The sequence below is a fragment of the Phalacrocorax carbo genome, chromosome Z (genome assembly GCF_963921805.1).
Source record: "Phalacrocorax carbo chromosome Z, bPhaCar2.1, whole genome shotgun sequence".
NCBI classification, from domain to species: domain Eukaryota; kingdom Metazoa; phylum Chordata; class Aves; order Suliformes; family Phalacrocoracidae; genus Phalacrocorax; species Phalacrocorax carbo.
The window spans coordinates 23,364,573-23,386,992 of NC_087548.1; the positions used below are offsets into that span (position 1 = coordinate 23,364,573).

A 22,420-nucleotide genomic window follows, 5' to 3' on the forward strand; every position below is an offset into this window, starting at 1 on the left:
TATGCTGTGTCTTCTCAGCATGTATTTCTTCAGTGTGCTGTATCTGTTTCAGAATTAACTTCCATTTTGAGATTTGGGGATGTGTTGTCATTAGTTGTCCCTAATTACAGTTTTAATTAATTTTGTTCAAGAAGTCCCAGCCATCAACACTTACCCAATGCAGCTTACTTGCAGTAGATTCTGTTCCTAAGCATTTGTTCTGATGCACGTTCTATTACCCTTTTTCTTTCTTATGGTCCCAGATACCATTTAGGCCTTTTATTGTTACAAATCTGTTTTTGCCAACCTTATTCATGAAGCTCTTAGACCTTAAATAATTTGAAGACTGGGGAAAAAACAAGGGGAAATGTAGCTCCTAATCTTTTACACAGCAGTGTATATCTTATTGTAAGCCTCAGATGAAGTCCAAACCTACTAGATAGCAAAAGCTGTTTTTTCCCTTGTAGGCTAGAAGGCTTAATACCCATAATGGACAAATTTTTTCTGCCTGCAGGGAAAACCTGACAAATCAATAAAGGTGTTGAGTCTTCATACAGATTACAGGCAGTATGGTAGTACCCTGTTCTTCAGAGGAATATGTCCCATTTTTGTAAAACATCTGCCTTAATTCAAACGTGTTATTAATAAGTTCTATATTAATTACTTCTGCACCTGGTGAACACCTGGTGAACTTAAAATAGCTATTAGTAAAGCTGGGAGCAGGGAGAGGGGAAATAAAACTAACAACTGCAAATCTGTATTAGATTTTTTTTTCCAGTCAGATGAACAGGGTTATGCAAAGATTATTTTACTTTTGCTTAAACACATAATTATTCAGAGAGGCATGCATTATATGCATTTGCGGGATACAAGGAATATTTCTACAACAGACCCAAAATTAATTCCTCATCATTACTGGCATAGAGTCAACAAATTTCAACATGAAACAATACGAAAACTCACAGGTGAGGAACTGTGACCTCTAAGAGGGTTGGATTTTTTTTCTTTTTTCTTTTTTCTAGTGCTAAAACATGAGATAGGAGTACTAACTCTGACTTTTTTGTGGGGTCTACAGCAACACAAGCCTCTCTAGTTTCCATATGAGTAGAATTAACACCCTTCGTTTTAACTTTTGAACTATCAAAGATCTACTCAAAGAATATCAGAGTTGTTGTACATATAACTGTGAGACAAATAAAGAAAAACCAATTAACTCCTGCGACTTAGTAAATCACATAAATCCCTACATGGTTTTTTGCTTTTATTTTTGCATGCCAAAAAACATAATGCATCATGCTAGCCTGCAAAGATTTCTTGCATTATTTTCTACAGTCTTTTTATGCTAGAAATAAGAACACACATTAATTTGTGAGTTTAATCCTAGTCACACAAGAGATACCACATGAACTTTTAATAGAATTTTTGAGTACCTACCTTCCCACAGAACAAAGTGCTTTACATGTGTAATTTGGTTTTCTGCTCAAGTTTTCAAGGTCATAAAGTACAATAACACCATCTGACCCACCGGATAACATGCTGAAAATGTTAATAATGCAGACAAGTTACAACACTCATAATCTCAATATGCTCAATATAATTGACTGTTCAGGAAGAAAATAAATCCATAGTACCAAAACACAGTAAAGTTCTCATATACATTTTTACCAACTCAGGTATATACTTACTATCTTCCCTCAACAGGCTCAATATCAAGGGTGTTGATACCACTCCCATGTATTCTTTCCACATGTCTATCTTTATTTAATTCCAAACTTAGAACCCTTAAAACAACAAAACAAGAAGACAAAGAAGAAAAACAGAGATATGAACAACAAGAACAACAGAATTGTACAACGTTATACTATGTAGCTCTGAACTGCTAAAACTATAGTTTTGTGCTTCTTCAATGCATTTATCCCATCCACATTATTTTTTGCAAAACTAGACTTGCAGACATGATACAAGACTGGACGTAAGTCCTGTGAAGCTGGCAGAAAAAAACCCAAAACATTTTATCTTGGTATTGTTTGGAAGGTAAGAGAGAAATAAATACATAAAATAGGCTCAAAGAAATAGCAAAACCGCATTTGGTGTCAACATATGAAACACAAACCGGAATGTAATTTGAAAACACTGAGGAAAAGAAACATTAAGAAGCATTTGTTGTAGTTGCAACAAATACTAGTTACTTTGAACCTTCGTCATGAACCATCCTTCCAAGCTTCATCCTACTTGGAACTACGGACACCTAGTGGACAGATTCATTTAGTTTAACAAATTACAGTATTTCCTTTAATGAAACAATGTTTGTGTGTTATGTTTTCTGTAATATTAAATAAAAATGATGCTATCCACATGATGAAGCTTCCAAGACAAACTTTTCGGAGCTGCCATTAGTATCTTGTACTAATTGGTAGTAGCCTGTATCTTTAAATATGCTAATATTTCATAGTTAAAAAAAAAAAGACAGATTCTGCTTCCTTTAACCATACTACCCGATATAAAATTAGCCTTATAAGATGATCAGTGCTTTCTACAGCACTGTTTTGTAAGAACCACTCTCAGCAAAAACGTAACTAAGTAGATAACTAAAAAGCTGTGAGGCAGAGTGCCACTACTCAGCTTCAGCAGCAAAAATCTTGATGTCAGAAGCTCAGGCAGACCCCCAACAGCATGTCTGTAGGTATGCTTCAAAGGCAGCAAATCATTCAAGCTCTTTTAAAAGATGTGGTATAGGATTTCCAAGAATACACCTAGAATAAGAATTTTGACAATACAAGATATCTAGCTTAAAACTTTCAAGCTCAGAATAGAATTTTAGTGAAACAACAAACCTCTCCAAGGAAATATTTTAAAACATATAACTTTAAAATGTAGTTATAAATATAACCTACCAAAAATACAGATGATTTTTTTTTTAAATAGAAATTAAAATGTTTAGGAAGGGAAAAATTAAGTAGACAGTTGTCCAAGTAACATAAATTCCACCCACTGTGCGTCCATTCATAACACTGACGCTACACAAGTTACACAAGTGCTGAGGGCACAGAAAGGGCATGATCGTGTTGTCAAAATGCACACAGAAAAGAGCTTCCTGAATCACCAAAATTAATTTCGATTTTAAACAGGCTCTTTTTACAATGATACACCTACAAAAGCTGCATCGTTGTGTGGGTGAATCACCAACACAAATCCTTCCTGCTAATGGAGTTGTCTGATTGACGGAACTGAGGTTGGCTTTATTGGATTTACCTTGAAACACAGCTGCAAAACTCATTCTCTGACAAGGAGCAAATATTACCCCATTGTAAACTTCAGCAGGAATATTAATAAGCCTCTCTATGCAGTCACTATTTTCCTCAAAATCTGTTAGGAACTTAATAAAACCCTCACATCTGATTCTTTTGCAGCCTGCCAACAGGCCAAGTGTTGGGAAGACAGAGGGCAAACTGACGCGGGCACACAAGCACCTCACAAACCTCGTTTCTCCACAAAGCAGAGCGCAGCCGCATGCAAGCCCAAGCACCTGGTAAAGCCACTAGGACAGGCAGGGCAGCCACATCGAGGCACAGTTCACCACCCTGCGCCCACACAGCCGGCCAAAGCACCCTTACCGGCCCGCCGGGAAGGCCGACGGGAAAGGCTCTGCCGGGGAGCCTGGGCCAGGCCCGGGACTCCCTCCCAGCTCACACCTGCCCACCCCGCCTCAGGCCGGCCCCGCTTATGCCGGGCGAGGGCTCCCGGCGGGGCGGAGCCCGGGGCTGCTGTTGCAGCCTCGCCGGCCGGAGGCGGCCGCCCCGGACCCCCCGCCGCGCAGCGCAGCTCGGCCCCACCTCCCCGCCGGCCCCCGCTACCTGCGGGTGGACTCAGCCCGGCGCAGCCGCACTGGATCGTCGAGCCCGGCCTGACGGGCCGAAATGAACCCCAACATGGCGAGACGGCTGAGTCGCCCCGTGCCGCTCCGCGATCTTGGGGCAAGGGGTGGCCGGGATTGGCTCGGGGCAGGCCGGTCTCCACCAATGGCCAGCGGCTTTGCTGGCATGCCCGCCACCGATGGGCGGAGCGCGGCGGTAGAGGGGCTCGCTAGCGGCGGTGGCGGCAGCCGCAGCGGCGACCTTGGCGGCGTGAGGCGGCTGCTCCCCGCCGGGATGAGCCGTCCGTGGCGGGCGCTGCGCGCCCTCCGCCTGCGGTTCCTCGGGCCCGAGAAGGAACTCGTGGGCACCGACCAGTTCGGCAACAAGTACTACCGCGTGCCCAAGCACGAGACCCGCGCAGGTAGGCATGGGCGGGCGGGGGTCCTGCCCGGTCCGTGGCCGCGTTGCTGCTGTCTGTCTGTCTGTCCGTACGCAGCGGGGCGATTTGGCGGCCCGGCCGCTGGTGGCCGGTTAGAAGGGATCGGGCTCTGGGGCGAAGGAAGGGTAGCGGGGGCCGGGCGGGGCCCGTCCTGCGCCGCTCGCTTCGGAACCGCGTTCCCTTTGGCGTTAGGCTGGTGCTCTGGTGCAAGGGAGAGCCTGACGCCGGCCGTCAGAAGGTTTTAGAGCGGTGGCATCACCCTGCAGTAGGCAGGTGGGCAGCAGTGAACAAACTGGCTCTTCTTGATAATTCAGAGCATTTCTGCGTACGTTTTTAAGTGAATGCCTCTGCGTATGCTCGCTGCACTCCTGACGAAAAATAGCTTTGTAGGTTTCTGGCCGTGTTCCAGGAGCCTGGGTGCTCTTATGGCACGTCCTCACGTCGTTCTCCGTAGATGCTAATACTTACACTGCACAGCTACGTATAACTCATTGAAGGCAGCTTCCCTGCAGGTGTCTAACTGCACCTGCTATACTGTTTTACAGCCCTGTTTTCTCTCCCTGTGCAGGCTTCTTCATCTGCTTGCTAAACTCCATATATTTTGTATGACGACATCAACTAGAGCACCCCCAGGCTATGTAGAGTTTCTGCCTGATATTAATTCTTTGGAGTACAAGGAGAAGCAGAAAGTCAGAGGCTGTGCAGTCAGTGAAGTCTGTACCCTTCTTAAAAGGAAGCTAGGGAGGGAGGGGACACGTGCCTTCTCTTGAGAAACATGTAATGTCTTCTGGAGTTATTTTGCCTTCAGAGCAGTTCCCTTGACCTGTTTTGCTCTGCAACTTTGTGAACAACTAGCAGTGACTTCAAGCAGGTCTGCCTAAACAAGTGCTTTGGAAGGTGATGTGCACACCCTTTCGTCAGCAGTGTGTTTTCCCTCTGCGTTAATATGACAGTGTAACATTTCCAGGCTTTCTGCATCGTGCTTTCAGCTTTTGGCCTTTCACTGTTGGGGTTCATGGTGGCTTTGAGAGATGTCCAGAAGGCTGTGTTTTCTAGCATATAGGAAGTAGTAAAAACTACAGTCAGATTTCTTGTGTGTGATTATTCCAGTGTCAGTCCATATTTACCAGCGAAAATTACTTGTTTCATCAGAAATATTTGCAGTCTTTTTCTCAATATTTGAATTTATGTTGGCATGCCTTTCACAGTGAAAGCCCTCTGCTTAAACTTTTAGATTGATCTCTGTATTTAGAACATAATTATATGGTAGTTGTAATGCTGGTAAGAGGGCAGGAGGTGTGGGACATAGCTATTGAACTCAGCAGGAGCACAGTATAAGAGGCTTTTAAAGTTAGTAATGAAATAGGAGGAAAATTTTAAATGCTTTTAAATGCTGTGTAGTTGCAACTCTGGCTGATGTGAGTGAGAAGAGCACTTCTACAAATCTTGAGGCTTTTGCACATGAAGTGTATTTTAGTGATACAGATGACACGATGCTGGTCTACTGAATTACCAATACTCTTCTGCTACTAGATTTTCCTCTCTCATTGTGCCACTTGTCTTACTTTCTTTGTGTCCTGGTTTCAGCTGGGATAGAGTTAAATTTCTTCATGGTAGCTAGTATGGGGCTATGTTTTGGATTTTTGCTGGAAATGGTGGTGATCATGTGGAGATGTTTTGGCTGTTGCTAAGTAGCGCTTACACTGGTCAAGGACTCTTTCAGCTCCCCAGGCTCTGCCGGGTGCACAAGAAAGTGGGAGGGGACACAGCTGGGACAGCTGACCCCAACTGACCAACGGGATATTCCATAGCATATGGCATCATGCTCAGTATATAAAGCTGGGGGAAGAAGGGGGAAGAAGAAGGAAGGGGGGGAACGTTTGGAGTGATGGCATTTGTCTTCCCAAGTAACCGTTGCGCGTGATGGAGCCCTGCTTCCCTGGAGATGGCTGAACGCCTGCCTGCCGATGGGAAGTGGTGAATGAATTCCTTGTTTTGCTTTGCTTCCACGCGCAGCTTTTGCTTTACCTATTAAACTGTCTTTATCTCAACCCATGAGTTGCCTCACTTTTACTCTTCCGATTCTCTTCCCCGTCCCACCAGGGGGGAGTGAGCGAGCGGCTGCGTGGTGCTTGTTGCTGAATGGGGCTAAACCACAACAGTCTTGACCTGCTGAAAATTCTCCACCACCAGCCTTGCACATGCGATATTTTACTGCCACCAAAAGGGAGAGATCTCTTCCCCGTTTTCTTTCTCACCACTGCTGATTTTTCGCTGTCATTTATTTGACCTTCCTACAGAAGACTTTAATAGAAGAATGGATTAAAATTACTTGATGAAGAATAAATTGTAAACTAGAACTGGCACAGAAGTAGGAATGAAGAATGCTGTTAGATAGCATAAGGGTATACAAGATGTCTTGAAACAAAATCAACAGCTAGAACTTTTACAGAGTCTCTAATACTTCCTAACCGTATTCACCTCAGTTTTCCTTTGCTATCTAGTAGTTTGCTATTAGGCTTTTTAATTCCTCTGATCTGACTCAGTTGAATGCATATTATCTGGGAAAGATAGTGTATTTTAAAAAATATTAACAGGTAGAATAAGAAAAAAAATCTGGCAAAGGGTTAATGTTTTATTCACTTGTGAAAAATACTAATACTAGATTTCTGTGTGAAAATACTGCTTTTGAAAATTCTGTTTTCTGCTTAGTTTACTGACATATATTTGACACTGTGCACTTTAGATAATCTAAAAAACCCTAACCCCTCAGCATCAGCAGAATGAAAGAACGCAGAATGAAGTAGGCAAGACCTCCCCACAGGAAGAAGAAACTGGTGGTGAAACTTTTTCATGAAAGTGTTCAAACATTGCTTTTTATTCTGTTGACTTGTTCTGTGTTATATTAATTGATGGAACTCACTGTTACAATCAGACACACTCGACCAAGAAATGTGGGATGTAATGATCATTAAGGATGAAAGGGAAATAAGGAGAATGAAAACAGAAAATGGATAGGAGAGAGCCGGTGAACGTCTAAATGGAATAAGTGAAAAGGTGTGTAGGACAATTCATACCTGTACCTCCTCTGACTGTTAAAGGAACAAGTACAAATTACTGTAATGTGGATGAAGGCTAAGAAGTATAGCAATAAATTAACCTAGCTAAATCGTAATGTTTTCAGTGACCTCAAAAGAAAAAAAACCCTCTGTGAATCAGGTTAACTGGCATGGCTGCAGGAAAAATAGAGGAACAAGTAATAACTTGTAAGTATACTCACCAGATAGTGAGTAAAAACTGATGTGAAATTGTTGGTTTGACAAGATAGGTTTTTATCAAAATTGTTTACTCTGTACACAATACTTCAATGGTGTTTAGGTCTTTTTGTATGCAAAATTTAAGACTCTAGATTATGAATTTGCTATGTGGGTGCATAGCAGGTTGGAAACTGGTCCTGGAATAGTTGGAAATGTTACCTGTTAGCTGGAGGTGAGTATCCAGAGGGATGCACCAGCTGTCTGTTGAAGTCCAGAATTAGTCAAAGTTTTTCTTAGTGATTTGGATGAAGAATAAGAAAGTATTTTTGTTAAATTTGCAGTTCAATCTGTGCAGGAGGGAACTGGAAGTAGCTCTGAGCATCTAACAGCAGGTCAACTGTCATATGATTCAGCTGGGCGATCAGCTAAGATCAAGCCTTGCTTATTTCTAAACAAAGAGCATATGATGTAGTGGTTAACGTGTTCTGAGAACATGGATCTACACAACTGACAAATTTTCTGTGGTGTAGCATGTATCATATTAGCAGCTGTAAATTTCATTTCTGTCTTCTTAATTTGGATACCCATTTTCTCCCTCCATTTCCACCTTACAGATCATTATCCACTTTCCTGGCAAAACAGACTTCCTCATGAGTGTTTGTTATTATTTTAAGATAGAGTCTTCCCTAAGCCTAGCTAGCCTCTTACTGCAGTCACGTGTGACTTTGGGCTACTTGGATATAGGAGATTCTATATCAGTTCAGTTTCCTCACCCACTGGTGACTCATTTCCACAGTGATTTGTGCTTTTACTTCTGTGGATGGTGATCCTTGTGATGTCAGCAGAGCAAAGATACTAGGTTTGGTGTGTTCCAGAGCAGGAAAGTATGCCAGTTCCACCTTAGGTTTGTAGTATCTTGTGGCTGAGGATCAGTCAGTTTACTCCGTCACTATGAATCCATTCACTAGGGAAGTGACCACAGGTGGTTACACCCATGGCCTTGGGTGGGGTGGTAACTAACTTGCTCTCATAGCACTTTTGAAGACCATCCTGTGCTGGTCACACTTGTGTACTCAGCAGGTCACACGAGGACTTGGGGGCTTTTAAAACTTGTGAAGAAGCTAGAAGATGTGGGATGGGTAAGGAAATTTATTTTAGTCTGTAGAAAATAAAATGTCCACATGTAGAAGATTTCCCAAGCTCAGTTTTTAAAGAAGTTAGGAATTTAAAAGTGTGGAAGATAACCATATTGAAGCAATGCTCTCTTTTTAAGTGTTGGAGAGCATTACTTATTGTACATTAGGAAAATCTGCAGCATATATAGTTCATGTCTTACCTTGTGTTCTAGCCATATAGAGATCAGTGCAGGGTGGGAACAGCACTGAAAGCAAATTAATTGCAGAGAAAATGTTGTAGAGACATTGAGCTGTTGTGTACGGCTTCCACTGGGAAGACACTACAGTGTGTCTGCACCATGCTTTGCTTACCTTGGGATCTGGGGAGGACTGATTAGCTCTAGCACAATGCTGAGCCTAATGTGCTTTATTGCTTTGTACTGTACTTGAGTGAATAAGCCGTTGCAGAAGGAGAGTGCAGAACAGACAGGTGCTGCTTCCTCTTGCATGTCCTGGATGTGGTAGGTCTATAAGGACCTGGGGGTGGGCTTTGTGTCAGCCCAGCAGGGACATCCCACCTTCAGCTAGAGGTGAGAATGGGTAGCGTAGGTAGTATCTGTGCCTTGTGCTTTTCAAGCAAAAGCTGGCTGAGAGCTTTCTTTTGGCCTGCCCTGCCTAGCCCCTGACAAAGCTTTAGAATAGAAATACATGGAACCTGTGGTGCAAGGAATTAATGTTTAGTTTCTTTCAGTTGTGAACCACTCTCTCCTATGCTCAGTCCAGAGTCCAGGATGCCCTTCAACCCTGGGGCCATGTCTACATTAGTTAAGCTTGATAGGAGCAGATCAGTGGATCCGAGTGGTTGATCTTGAGTTTCCTTGCACTTCCATCTCATGTGATTCAGGGAGTTTACTTCAGATTAAATTTAGTCTGTTTCCCAGGGCTGAATGTCTGCAATACATGTAGTTTGAAGTTCTCAAAAAGGTAAGAGAGTGTTAGGTAAATGCTGCAGGCGTGACCTTCACATTGCCTTGACACCTAATATCCTGTTAATTTTTGAAATGTTTTATAAGTGAGAATTTCTTCTTAAAAAAAGCAAAGTTGTGCACACACAAACTACTTCAAGATCCAAATCAGCACGTGGCAAATAGAGGCAACAGAGGATTCACTACAAAAGCACACTTGCTTTGAAATGCATCGCTACTGTAGATATAGTCTCACAAATATCCTAAAATCTGGGATGCCCAGGTCAAACTCAAGGTGTAGCAACTGTACCCTGAGACCACCATTACCTGTCTGTAGTCACAGGAGAGTTGTCTTGCATTCCTGATTTTGACTGTCTCCAGATAATTAGGTTATTAGAAGAAGAGCTGGCAACTTAAATGTATTTCATTGTGGTGTAGGGAATCATTGCAGAGATTTAAATAGTGGTATCAGCTGTCAGTGACATGCAAAGGTGCTGATTCTAACAGGTGTTTTGCCTTTTTTTTAAAAAAAGGTCTAATGAGTAATGGCAGTTAAGAGCTTGCAAGGATATCATAGTTCTGCTGGGTGAGTATAGAAAGGATTGGCAGTTTGGAGAGGAAGGGAAGGAAAATGTAAAACTGAGGCATTTGAGTCTGTGTTAATTCCCTTGAAAGAGAGAAGGTCACAATACTAAGAAGTTAGTAGATTCAGTAAAGAATGTAATTGCTAAAAATAGGAGTTAAGAAGAACGTAAGTGTCAAGGCAGAGGCAAAGACCATGAAAAAGGAACCATTCTGCCTACAGGAATACAAAAGTTCAGAATTAAGGTAGTTTTCTGAAAACCTGGACCTTCAGACACAGTGGGACTGAAGGTATATTGTGTAATGTTTATGAGACACTGTTATTTTCAGGTGGTAAGAAACTATCATCTTCAAAGCCAAGTCATACCTTCAGTCCTCTGGTGAGGTAGACTCATTTGGAAGGAAACATGACTCTATATTTAAAGGCATTCTGCAAGTTGTATTTTTTTTAACAAGATTACCTTAAAGTGATGACAGTGATTAAATAGTACAACTGCATTGTGCTTGTCATGAGAGGACAGCGTAACTCATTAACGCTGAGATGACTCTTCAGTTGCCAGTTTTCAAACTGGATGTGATAGAAGGTGGGAATAGACAGTTGGGTAGTGGTGACTGATGACTCATTTCAGTATTCAGACAAGTATTTCACTAAACAGACTAGATTTATCAATGTAATGCATTTATTTTTTTTATTGTATAACATGCTGTCAGCGCATTGCTTTAGCTTTGCTACGTGATAAACTGTTCTTGCTGCAGAACATGGAGTGATACTTAAAATGTTCATATTTTTTTAATTACAAAACAAATTCCTCATACAGTTTATGCATTTATTACAACGGGGTATTTCTTAAAGGAAATAGCTGATTCCATTTTCCAATGAAAATAATTTATAAACACCCTTAATAGACAAATTATTAAAAGCATGCAGCAAGATAAGAGGCATTAAATATTTAAGATATGGTATATAGTTTTCATCTTTTCTAAAGACTGATTAAATATAAGCTACCCATTAAAGTTTTTCAGTATCTTCATTTGTACTGTCATCTGTTGTAATGATTAAGAGTTAAAATGAGTGCTCTCTGAAATACCAGCATAGGCAAGCTGTTATAAGAACAGTAAATCAACAACAAAGTGGTAGTTTCTTTAAAAGATTATGTATCAATGCTAAAAGCATGGCTTAAGTTTCAAGGTTTCCTATGGGGAAATATCAGACTCAATTTTGACATGGTTTGGAGCTGCAGCCTACCAGGAGCAGCTGGAAAAAGCCCAAACCATTCTGTATCCACAGGTTTTTACATGTTGCATAAACTCTGTATTAGGGGGCATATGAGGCCTGAGCCTGTGATGATACCAGCTTTAAGAAGGAAACTGGCAAGCTAAACATATTTCTCAGTATTCTTATAAATACCATCTGAAACAGAAGTGGCATTACCCAGTGGCAGATGTTGGACTTCAAGAGGCCAACTTTGGCCTCTTCAAAGACATGTTAGGAGGAATCCCATGGGCTAGGGCTCTAGAAGGTAGGGGGGTCCAAGAGAGCTGGACAGTATTCAAGGACCACTTCCTCCAAGCTCAAGATTGGTGCATCCCCAGGAGGAAGAAGTCAGGCAGAGGAGCCAGGAAACCTGCATGGATGATCAGAGAGCTTCTAGAGAAACTCAAATGGAAGAAGGAGGTCCACAGTACATGGAAAAAGGGGCTGGTCAATTGGGGGGAATATAAGAATGTTGTCAGGGTGTGCAGAGATGCAACGAAGAAGGCCAAGGCCCACTTGGAATTAAATTTGGTACTGCATGTCAAAGATAACAAGAAGGGCTTCTTAAAAAGTAAGCAGTAAAAAAGACTGGGACCATAGTGGGCACGCTGCTGAACAAGGAAGGGGCCCTGGTGATCTTCTCTGCAGATGCAGAGAAGCCAGAATTACTGAATGCCTTCATTGCTGCAGTCTTCACTGCTAAGGCTGGCCCTCGGGCATCTCAGCCCCCAGAAGAGAGAGAAAAAGTCTGGAGAAAGGAAGACTTCCCATTGGTTGAGAAGGATTGGCTCAGAGATCACCTAGGCGAACTGGATCCTTGCAAATCCATGGGCCCCGATGGGATGCACCTGCGAGTGCTGAGGGAGCTGGTGGATGTTCTTGCTGAGCCTCTCTCCATCATCTTTGAAAGGTTGTGGAGGACAGGAGAGGTGCCTGAGGACTGGAGGAAAGCAAATGTCACTCCAAACTTCAAAAAGGACAAGAAGAGAGGACCTGGGAAACTATAGGTCCCTCATCCTCACCTCTGTCCCTGGAAAGGTGATGGAGCAGTTAATCCTGAAGGTTATCTCCAGATATGTAGAGGACAAGAAGGTTATCAGAAGTAGTCAGCATGGATTCATCAAGGGAAGATCATGCTTGACCAACCTGGTAGCCTTCTGTGATGGTGTGACTGGCTGGGTCGATGAAGGGAGAACGGTGGATGTTATCTATCTTGACTTCAGTAAGGCATTTGACACTGTCTCCCATAGCATCCTCATAGACAAGCTAAGGAAGTGTGAGTTGGATGAGTGGACAGTGAGGTGGACAGAGAACTGGCTCAACAACAGAACTCAGAGGGTTGTGATCAATGGAGCAGAGTCTGCATGGAAGCCTGTCACTAGTGGTGTTCCCCAGGGGTCTGTGCTAGGTCCGGTCCTATTCAACATATTCACCGATGACCTGGATGATGGGATAGAGTGTTCCCTCAGCAAGTTCACTGATCATACCAATCTGGGAGGAGCAGCTGATACACCAGAAGGCTGCGCTGCCATCCAGCGAGACCTGGACCTGCTGGAGAGCTGGGCCCAGGGGGACCTCATGAAATTCAACAAGAGCAAGTGCAAGGTCCTGCACCTGGGGAGGAACAACCAGTACAGGTTTGGGGCTGACCTACTGGAAAGCAGCTCTGTTGAGAAGGACCTGGGAGTGCTGGTGGACAGCAAGTTGAGCATGAGCCAGCAATGTGGCCAAGATGGCCAATGGTATCCTGGGGTGCATTAAAAGGAGTGCGGCCAGGAGGTCAAGGGAGGGTATCCTGCCCCTCTACTCCGCCCTAGTGAGGACCACATTTGGAGTACTGTGTCCACTTCTGGGTTCCCCAGTTTAAGAAGGATGTGGAACTGCTTGAGCAAGTCCAGCAGAGAGCTACCAAGATGATCGGGGGACTGGAGCATCTTCCATACGAGGAAAGGGTGAGAAGCCTGGGTTTGTTCAGCCTGGAGAAAGAAGACTGAGGGGGAATCCTATCAATACTTCTACATTTCTGAAGAGTGGGTGTCAGGACAATGGGACTGGACTCTTCAGTGGTGCCCATCAACAGGACAAGAAACAATGGGCACAGGTTGGAACACAGGAAGTTCCACCTCAACGTGAAACAAAACTTCTTTCCTGTGAGGGTGACAGAGCAGTGGAACAGGCTGCCCAGGGAGGCTGTGGAGTCTCCTTCCCTGGAGTCATTCAAAATGCGCCCGGGCGCAGTCCTGTGCCCCCTGCTCTAGGTGTGCCTGCTCAAGCAGGGGTGTTGGACAAGATGATCTCCAGAGGTCCCTTCCAACCCCGACATTCTGTGATTCTGCGATTCTGTAAACCTTGTTGCTAATTGAGTGTAAGCACTCTCTTCTGTGGGAAACCTGTTGTTCATGTGAAATGCCCACTCAGGTTTGCATAAAAGGCCTGTGTCTTGTAAACTCCTTTTCTCTACAAACCAGAAATGTGCAAATAAGAAAAAGATGTAAGGAAAATATACTAATTTTTCAATTGAATGAAACGTGTAGGATGTCCTAATCTTACTGAATCAAGGCTTCAATAAAAATAGATATGTTTTTTCTTAAAGTTAGAAAAATTTACAATTCTGTTGAGATAACGGAATCTTCTGTGCTTGTTTTTGTAGCTACTTGTTTTCTGGTTTATACAGTAGCATGTTGCCTTCCTGTGCATCAGAACTGCGGACTAGAATTTCTAATTTTTTTTTCTTCAAAATTTGCTATAAAATAAAATTTTAGGTTGAAGACTAGTCTGAAACATTCCTGTAGTGCTTTACAGTGAATAGGGTAGAGTGGAATGAACATCGTATTTCCAAAGTGTAACTTCTGGGGTTAGAGCTCTGGTTTTCTTTTGACTTGAATATTACCTTTCTCACTAACAGGAATGAAGTCTGAGGAAGAGACAAACTGACTCTGACTGTATGAAGCATTTTTAAACTGATTATCAAGCGTTGCAGATAATTCTACAGAATATTGCTGAATATAAAAAACAAGTCTTGCAATCTAGTTTTTCAAGTGTTGGTGGAAAGCTAACTCACTTTAGTTTTACATGTCTAATTTTTAAGATACTAAGGAAACACAGAATTTGAATTTTTATTAATGAATATGAAACCAAATTTTAAAAGACTTAAATATTTCGGATACAGACATAAGTATATTGAGAAAGTGGGTTTTTTTCACACAGAACTTTTTCTCCAGAGGCATACTCTCGCATCCAGTGATAGCTGGCAGCTACAGGTTTGTCCAGATGGTGGCAACGTTGTTTCAGAAACAGTGCATACTGACAGCTCACTTAATGTTCCTTCGGGGCGAAGCTACGTAACAGAGAAACCTAGCTCCAAAAGAATTGCATGTATGTGTGTTTGCACAGAATAAAACTTACATTGCAGATTGCCAGCTTCTGGGACAGTAATTCCGGAATGACAAAATAGTTTTTCAGTCTGAGTGATACATTATGCGGTAAGGCAATTACGCTGTGAAGAGCTCACTGCAGATTATAAAAGCATTAATATTGAAAAACAGTGTTTGGGTTCAGTGAAACGTTTTTCCTTCAGCTGCCAGAAGTGAAGTGACAACAGGCATGGTACGTTAATCTTGCTGACTTGAAAACGAGAAGTAGCAATAAATAGTCATGTGGACAGGCAGTAACTTGCATGTTATCTGTTGCTATGGCCAGGTTTGATCTTCAGTGTATGCATTGATATTAAACTGAGATGCTGATCTTGCTGAATTTTTCCTGCCAGAATTATGTTTTATATGCTGTACAGTTGTTACTTTTAATTATTGTTGTTTTGGTTTGAGAACCTGTTTTGATTCTTTCAGTAGAGGTGGGAGGGGGGGTTTGTGATGGTTTGGGGTGGTTTTGAGGTCTGTTTGATGGCCAAAAATCAGATAGTAACAAATATTTTTTTAAAAATTTCCTTGTGTTAATAGCTTTCTGTTTACTTTATACAGAGACAGAAGCAGTGAAGTGCTGTACAGATACATGTTTTTAATAGCTGGAAAAAACTCACTTGATATTATTAATCGTCCTGACTTAAACAGCTGCCACCTGCAGGGTCAAAACAGCAGCCCTTTTGGTAATTCTTACAAACATATTTCATTAGGCATGTCTTTTCTAAGAGTTAAAATATCTATAGGGTACCTGTGCTGTCTTGATGAAGTTGCTCGTGCTTTGTTCTCCTATCTGCGTATTAAAAAGTGGTGTGACTCACCACTACATCATTCCAACCTAAGTTAGCACAGGTGAGCCTGTGTGGGTTCACAATGGCAGGAGAAGGACAATTGTCCCAGAAATAGGGCTTATGAAACTCAGGAGTCTTGCCTGTATTTCGTCCTTGGAACATAATCACTAGAGCTATGTGTGTTACAAACATGATCGTTATATCAATGAGGATTGTCAGCATATCGTCACACCTCCTTTGTGGCTAAATTCTATCACTTCTAGTTTCCTTATCCTGAAATACAAGGAGAATTCAACTTATTTTTTTCTGGTTCAAAAGGAGGGAAAAAAGATTGGTCATTAATATATATAAGAACAAATGACTTACTCTGTAGAAAGCTTTAGGGTTTGAAATTGTACTAGCAAACTAAAGAATAGATTTACTATATAAAAGAAACTTGAAGTGTGTCTGTAGCTGGTACAGGAAACGTTTTCCAATGTGTCTGTATGATTAATTTCAGCTGATTATTTATATGAATTTGGATTAACCATATTATAAATACTGTCCCAATACTTTGTTAATTTTGACTTTCATATGAAAATTTCCAATGTCCACTTTTACTGGTATCTTATTTTCTATATCTTTTTAGAAATGGTTTATTACTGTAAAATAAGACTAGAAAAAAAATTAAAGCATTGAAATAAAAGTGGAGGGGCTACACTATTATTTTAAAAACGAAGAGAGAACAGAAGGGTAAAGAGCTGAACAAAAGGGTGCAGTTGACAAAGTGTAGTAAAAGAGAGGATAAATGAAAGGAGCTGAGAAAGGTTGGCATGCTACCTTGCAGGCCACTGTAACCTTTTCAGTTTCCTCTGAAGAACAGAGAAGGTGGTAAGGAATTAGGTTTGACTTCTGCTTTATACCATAAGTTTTTTGTTTTCATTATAGATCTTTTAAAATACCAAATGAAGTTTCTGGCATAAGAGGCTTGGTAGTGTTAAGGGCAGATTTAGAGAGATAAAAACTGCTTTGCTTTGAGGAGAGGGAAGAGTCAATTTTATGCTCTGCCTCTGGGTGCAGGAGTTGCGCAGAAGGGAGGAATACTTAAAAATGACCACAACAGGCTGAGGAAATGGAAATGACGAAACAGGGAGGTGGGATCTTAGTTCCTAGGTATCCATTATTTATGGCCATGTGCATAAGAAACACAAGGGATTATAATTTCATCATTCTTGAAGTAAAGGACTAATTTGATTAGCCTCCTTTGTCTAGGGACCATCAAGGGGAATTACAGTCAGTATGAAAAGTGCTTCTGATCAGGAGAGGCCAAAGAATGGGTGCATTCTGGCAGACTTCTGCTGGCAGTAGTCAGTGCTGTAGGAACTGAAAATGTCACAAGCTTTGGAACTCATGAAGCACATGCACTGATTGATGTTTTGTACCTGTAAGACAAATATTGAACTCAGGGATGAGGAAAAGTTGGTCCACAGAAATACCACCACAAAGGTAGAATGGAAAGATATATAGCACTATGCCGTGGGATGACCACTACAGTGCCTGAGGAGCACCCTGAAGATACTAGCCATAGCAGACTTTAGTCTAGCAGAACTAATGTACTGGAAAGGGGGTCACATGCAGTCAGTGATAACCAATGAGAAAGTGAAAATGGATGTCAGTGAGAGCGGCATCGCCTCAGCTAAAAATGTTAGATTGTTATAGTTAATAGAGAATGGGGAGTGCAATTATGTAAGGGTCCATTACTTGCATGTCATTGGTATTTGTACAGGGGTGGTGTTTGAAACCACGCTGGAAGAAAATGCCTGTTTGGCAAATAGGTGCATCTGTGTCTAGCAGCCTGTCTACATTGGCTTGGGTTTTATTCCAGTCTTGCAGCAGAAGTTCCTGTCATGCAGAATTTCCAAACACCATAGTTTTCTAAGTGACTTGGATTTCCCACACCCTCAATAGTAACTATATATTCCTGCCAGTCATTTATTCATCTGTAAAAAGAACGCAGAAAGGTCCAGGACATAAATTGAGGCTTTGCTTCCACTGCTATGGAGTAACTGTTTCTTTTCGACTGAGAAATCTTAAATTAAGATGATCGAAGGAGGCAGCTTAGAATAGCAGAACGTTACCGGTGTTTCCCCAGCCTCACAGTCCTGCCCACTTTTTTTCAGCCCTATCCTTAAACAGTATTGATTTTTTTTCTTCTTTTTGCTTAGTGTATAGCAGCAACTCATTAGTATGGTCAAGATGGTCTAATTTAAGTTGTAACAGGAAGATATTATATAGTGAAGAAACTAAGATAAATTAACTGAATGCAGTTGCTCCTTCATATTTTGTTTTTTAGAAAATTAAATTTATCTCCCACCCCCATTTGGTTTGAAATAGTATTTATCATGTTTTGCTGTTTGGATCAGCAGGGGAGGAATTCATTCAGGAGTATAGCTCATGCTTGATTAGTATAAAGTTTAATCGTGTAGGTTGGTAATGAAATTTACTAGTGCACTGTTAAACTTAAGTGAGCTGCATTGTTGGTATTGTTTCTCTGAATGTAGGGAGCATAAGAGAGGAACTGAACATCTTTTTAATTCAGCATCATAGGTACAATAAACTGGATTTCAGAGAGGACTTCCTTTTGTAGCCTCCCAGCTGCTCCTTCAGACTGGGCAATTAGGAATTGACCAGGAGAGAAGTAAAGTTCCCAGTCATGCAGAGTGGCAGAATCTATGGCTTCCAGTAGGACTGCAGGCAGTTATCTCAAGCAGTTGCAACCAGCAGCAGGGTACTAAAGGAACACTTGTTTTGCTGATGTGACCAAACCAATCACAAAAGATTATTTTTTGAAGAAATGACAAGAAATTCGGAAGGCACAGCTTACAGTAGCAGTGTGTGGAAAAAAACATGGGCAATTTAAGAAGACCTTGCAATTTAAAAGAACTTCAAGGATAGTTGTTTAAGATAAGCCAATTTTTGGTCATTCTTGTGAGGATGTTGTGGCGTGGTTCTGTTTGCTTGGTCCCTGGATCACCACTTCAGATCATCTTGCATGAGGTATTGTCTTGTTGGTGGTCCTGTGCCCTTACTCAAGGTGGTCCTTGCTACTACTTTTTCAGACCATCATAGGGCCAGGGCACAGTGTGTTCAGTGTTAGCTTAATTCGTTTGTATCTAGCAGCTTTTCTTGTTTCCCTGTCAACAAGCATTCATTCTGTGTTGAAAGAAATGTTTTTTAAAAAAAGTTCTGGTGATGAAGAGCTTCATGGTATACAAGATCTGTGAAAGGTTCACATAAAGCAAGAGAGAAGCCTCCGAGTCTGGTTACCAGGGCACTCTACAAAGACTGTTTCAAAATTAGAGCTAAAAGTAGTGTTACAGTTGTCTGTTTACCTATTAGATCTTGCCTACTTGTACTGGAGAAGTGGTGACTTTTTCTAACATACTAGCTAGAAATTGAAATATTGAATGGTGGTTCGTGTAGTCATCACGATATCGAAACTACATATTATTTTAAACTTCAGATGAACCGATCTTCTAGAAGCTTTAAAAGGTTTTTCCTTATGTAAACAACCTCTAATTGTGGGGCTGTGAATGTTTCAGTTAGTGATATGACTTTCTTAAGTGGATGTAATGTATCTTTTTCTATTTTTAGTCAGTCAAGAAATGATTGTTGATAAATGATGACTTGGTCATGGCCAGACCCATCTGTTATGCTTTCTCTCTTACTACATCAGATTATTATAAAACAGACTTTCATTGTTTTTCTGTAAGAAATTAGAAGAAACTGATTCCATTGAAGTCAATGATGGAATGTCTGTTCTCTTCCGGAATTTAACCTTGCTTTTTGCCATTCTTGCAAAATACCTGCTGAGATACTGTAAATACTTGATCTAAGTAAGATGCTGGAAACACTGGCCTCTAAAATTGCCAAAAACCAAACTGTTCCTGGTTCCATTTTGTGGGAAACTACTTGGCTGTAGTAAAATTAACATCAAGGTTTATTTCCATGGTAAAATAAATATCTGATCTGAGAGTTAGTGGAAGCTAGTATTTCTGTCAAAAAAGGCAGAGCAGTCTTTGTCCTTTGTCTGGCTGCTCACTTCTGTCTTCTAAGATGTGCCTCTACCTCTTTCTCATTACAAGTGTTTTTGTAGCCTTGTGCCAGGTCTGTTATCTCTATAACATAGTATGCTTAACTTTTTCAGAAGGAGTAGTTACCTGGTCTGGTTCATGGCACAAGCTGTGCAAGTGCAACAGCGTAAGGGAGCAAAAAGCACCTAGGAAATGGAACAAGGCAGATCTACTTTCAGTCGCTCTTCTAGCTTTAAATGCTAGTTGAACTGCTGATTCATGTTCGGTGTGGAGTGATTTTAGTAATTCAAAAGAATAAAGGGCTGCACTGTTCATTTTACCTGTCTGTAAATAACCAGTGGAGATTTGCAAAGTACTAGTATTTTTTTTCTTAGCTTATATTTGTAATAGCATTGGGAACTTTGTCACTGTTACCTTATCATGCAAAGGAAAATTCTGAATGGAACCTAGTATAATGATTATAAAATAATAAAAAGATTAGTTTTAGAAGTAAGTTGTCGTTATTATCTGGCTGGGATTTTTTTTAGTTGGTGTAATTTTTTTTTTTATCTTTGTAAGAATATCTTCAGATGAAAGAGACATTTGTCCATGCTATTAAAACATACTTGATATTGGTATATGGATGTTTTCTCATTTAAAAAAAAAAAAATTTGCTTAGTCCCTTCCTTATTTGAGGACTAAGAATACAGTGTCTGTAAGCAAATCATGGCATTGCTTCAGTGTGAGGCACCAAAATTTCCTAGGTTGTTCTTGAAATAATTAAGTGGGAAAATGACAAGTAGTTTATGAAATCAGCTGGCTTTGTGACATTTCTCTCATCTTGGATCAAAAAGACATGTCGTGTAAGCAATTTCCGAGCCAGAGCTGGAAAATGGACAGCTCCTGGATTTGGGTCTGACCCAGTTACGTAATAAGAAGTGATAAAGTCCAGAAAACTGGAGCCAGGATCCTTGTGAACCTGAAGGTGAAGTGAGGTTGACTCAGTTGATTCACATAAGTTTGCTGTTGCTGAAAAGGAGAGATCTTGTTCTTTCCCTGCCTTCTCTCCCTCAAGCTGGCAGTGGCTCTCATGAGACCTGTTGCTCTGCCAGTTTAAATGACAGTAGAAAAAGATGAGTAAATGGTCCAATGAGCTGTGAAGCTGGGACAAAGGAGGAAGGTGGAGCCTTTGAGCTAAAAGCATTGTAGGAGGTTGGTGACTATGGGCAGGGGAACCCAAGAGACTTGCCAGGGGAACACAACCCACCTTGTATAATATTCAGTTTTTATAGGATCACCTATGAGATTCTGGTTTTTGTTTTGTGTTAGAACAAAACATGGATCTTTTATATGAGAAAGGAGTGGTAGTATTTGCTGAAATATTAAGATTAGTTTGATTTGTTGTTGTGATCAGGGAATTTTGGCAGGTATATTAAACATTTTTCCAGTCCTGGAAGAAGCCATTTAACCCTCTCACCAGGAAAGAAGATTGCCAAACTGAGGATTTTAACAGACTATAGAAAGTTTCTGACAGTGGAATCTCTGCTAACATTTGACTTACCTTCATCTGGAGCAAAGGTCTGTATGGTCTGCACAGATCCTGTACGATGGTAAGGTAATACTGAGGAGCTCATTGTCAGTGTCAGGCCACTGCTTTCCTCTGAGGGGGAAGAAGGTATGAAGGCCCAGTTTCTTTGGAGGTCATAGTAACTTTTAGACTTTTTGCAACAGCCACAGTATTCCCGAGTGCAATTAACTCTGTCCTCTGAAACAGAAACAGAGGCAATCTCTTTCAAAGACGAACAATTGATTGCCTAGTTTCTGCTGTTCCAATGTGCAGCAAGGCAGTTCAGTACAGTCCATAGGTCTGACCTAGTCTCTTCGGTTTCTTTGGGGGTTCACACCTTCACCTCAGTAAAAGAAAGGCGGCTAATCCAAATCAGAGGCCTAGAATGCCTTACCACAAACAACAGCCTACCAAAACAGCCTCAGTGTTCCAGAAAAGCAGCAAGAAATGTGCTAATTGCATAAGTCACATAGTTGCATGGCCAGTTGTTTTATGATTGATATTTTGCTTTAATAACATTCAGGGAGCTGGTGATCAGACAGTTCAAACAAAGAACAAACATGGGTCACTCAAGCACCTTGGAGCCAGTTCCAGTCACGCCTACAAAAGAAAGCGAGCCTCAACCAGTAACACATCCTAACCCTCCTGAGAGACAGCTGTGCACTGGCTGGCTATCAGGTTTTTACAAATTGTGTCTGTATGTCAGACATAATCTTTATGTCTCTAAGCTTGTAGTGAGTTTGTGTGGTAACTTTTTGTATGAAGAACATCACAGATTCTTAATGCATATGTAAATTATTAAAGCACTTAAGAAATCAGGACTTTTAATTCTTTTAATATGAATTTCTACCTCATGACCCCAAAAAGGCTCTGCACTGAGTTTTGTCACATGGTTGCATAGCTATAAATATTGTTAGTTGACCATGGGAGTCACCTTATCACAATCAGCGTAATTCTGGGAGTAGGGGGGGTGGAGAAGAGGCACACACCCAAGGGAAGATGGAAGACTAAGATACTCTTTTGTTGGATGTCCACATCTAAAGAATGATCTAAGTTTTCACCCTGGAGGCCTGCTGCTATGAATATCTTGCTGCAATGGATTGTGGGCTTTACCATGAAGAACAGCAGGAAGACACAGCTGCATTTTC

General features: G+C 41.4%; 2 protein-coding genes across 5 annotated transcripts in view; one reads left to right on the forward strand and one right to left on the reverse strand.

Annotated features, from left to right (window-relative positions):
* ERCC8 (ERCC excision repair 8, CSA ubiquitin ligase complex subunit) overlaps nucleotides 1-3,965 on the reverse strand; it is a 30,933-nt gene extending 26,968 nt beyond the window's left edge. The window contains exons 1-3 of one of the 4 annotated variants that reach the window (XM_064438868.1): nucleotides 3,834-3,965; nucleotides 1,665-1,760; nucleotides 1,414-1,515 (exon numbers count right to left, since the gene is read on the reverse strand). In XM_064438868.1, the coding sequence (XP_064294938.1) occupies nucleotides 1,414-1,515; nucleotides 1,665-1,760; nucleotides 3,834-3,910 (275 nt within the window). In that variant the 5' untranslated portion in view covers nucleotides 3,911-3,965. Of the gene's footprint in view, nucleotides 1-1,413; nucleotides 1,516-1,664; nucleotides 1,761-3,458; nucleotides 3,611-3,671; nucleotides 3,782-3,833 lie in introns of those variants that run through there. The other 3 variants (XM_064438869.1, XM_064438870.1, XM_064438871.1) reach the window with 3 other exon arrangements.
* A 44-nt stretch (nucleotides 3,966-4,009) lies between these two features.
* NDUFAF2 (NADH:ubiquinone oxidoreductase complex assembly factor 2) overlaps nucleotides 4,010-22,420 on the forward strand; it is a 72,879-nt gene continuing 54,468 nt past the window's right edge. Inside the window, exon 1 of the mRNA XM_064438873.1 lies at nucleotides 4,010-4,254. Coding sequence (XP_064294943.1) covers nucleotides 4,020-4,254 — 235 coding nt within the window. The 5' untranslated portion in view covers nucleotides 4,010-4,019. The remainder of the gene's footprint in view (nucleotides 4,255-22,420) is intronic.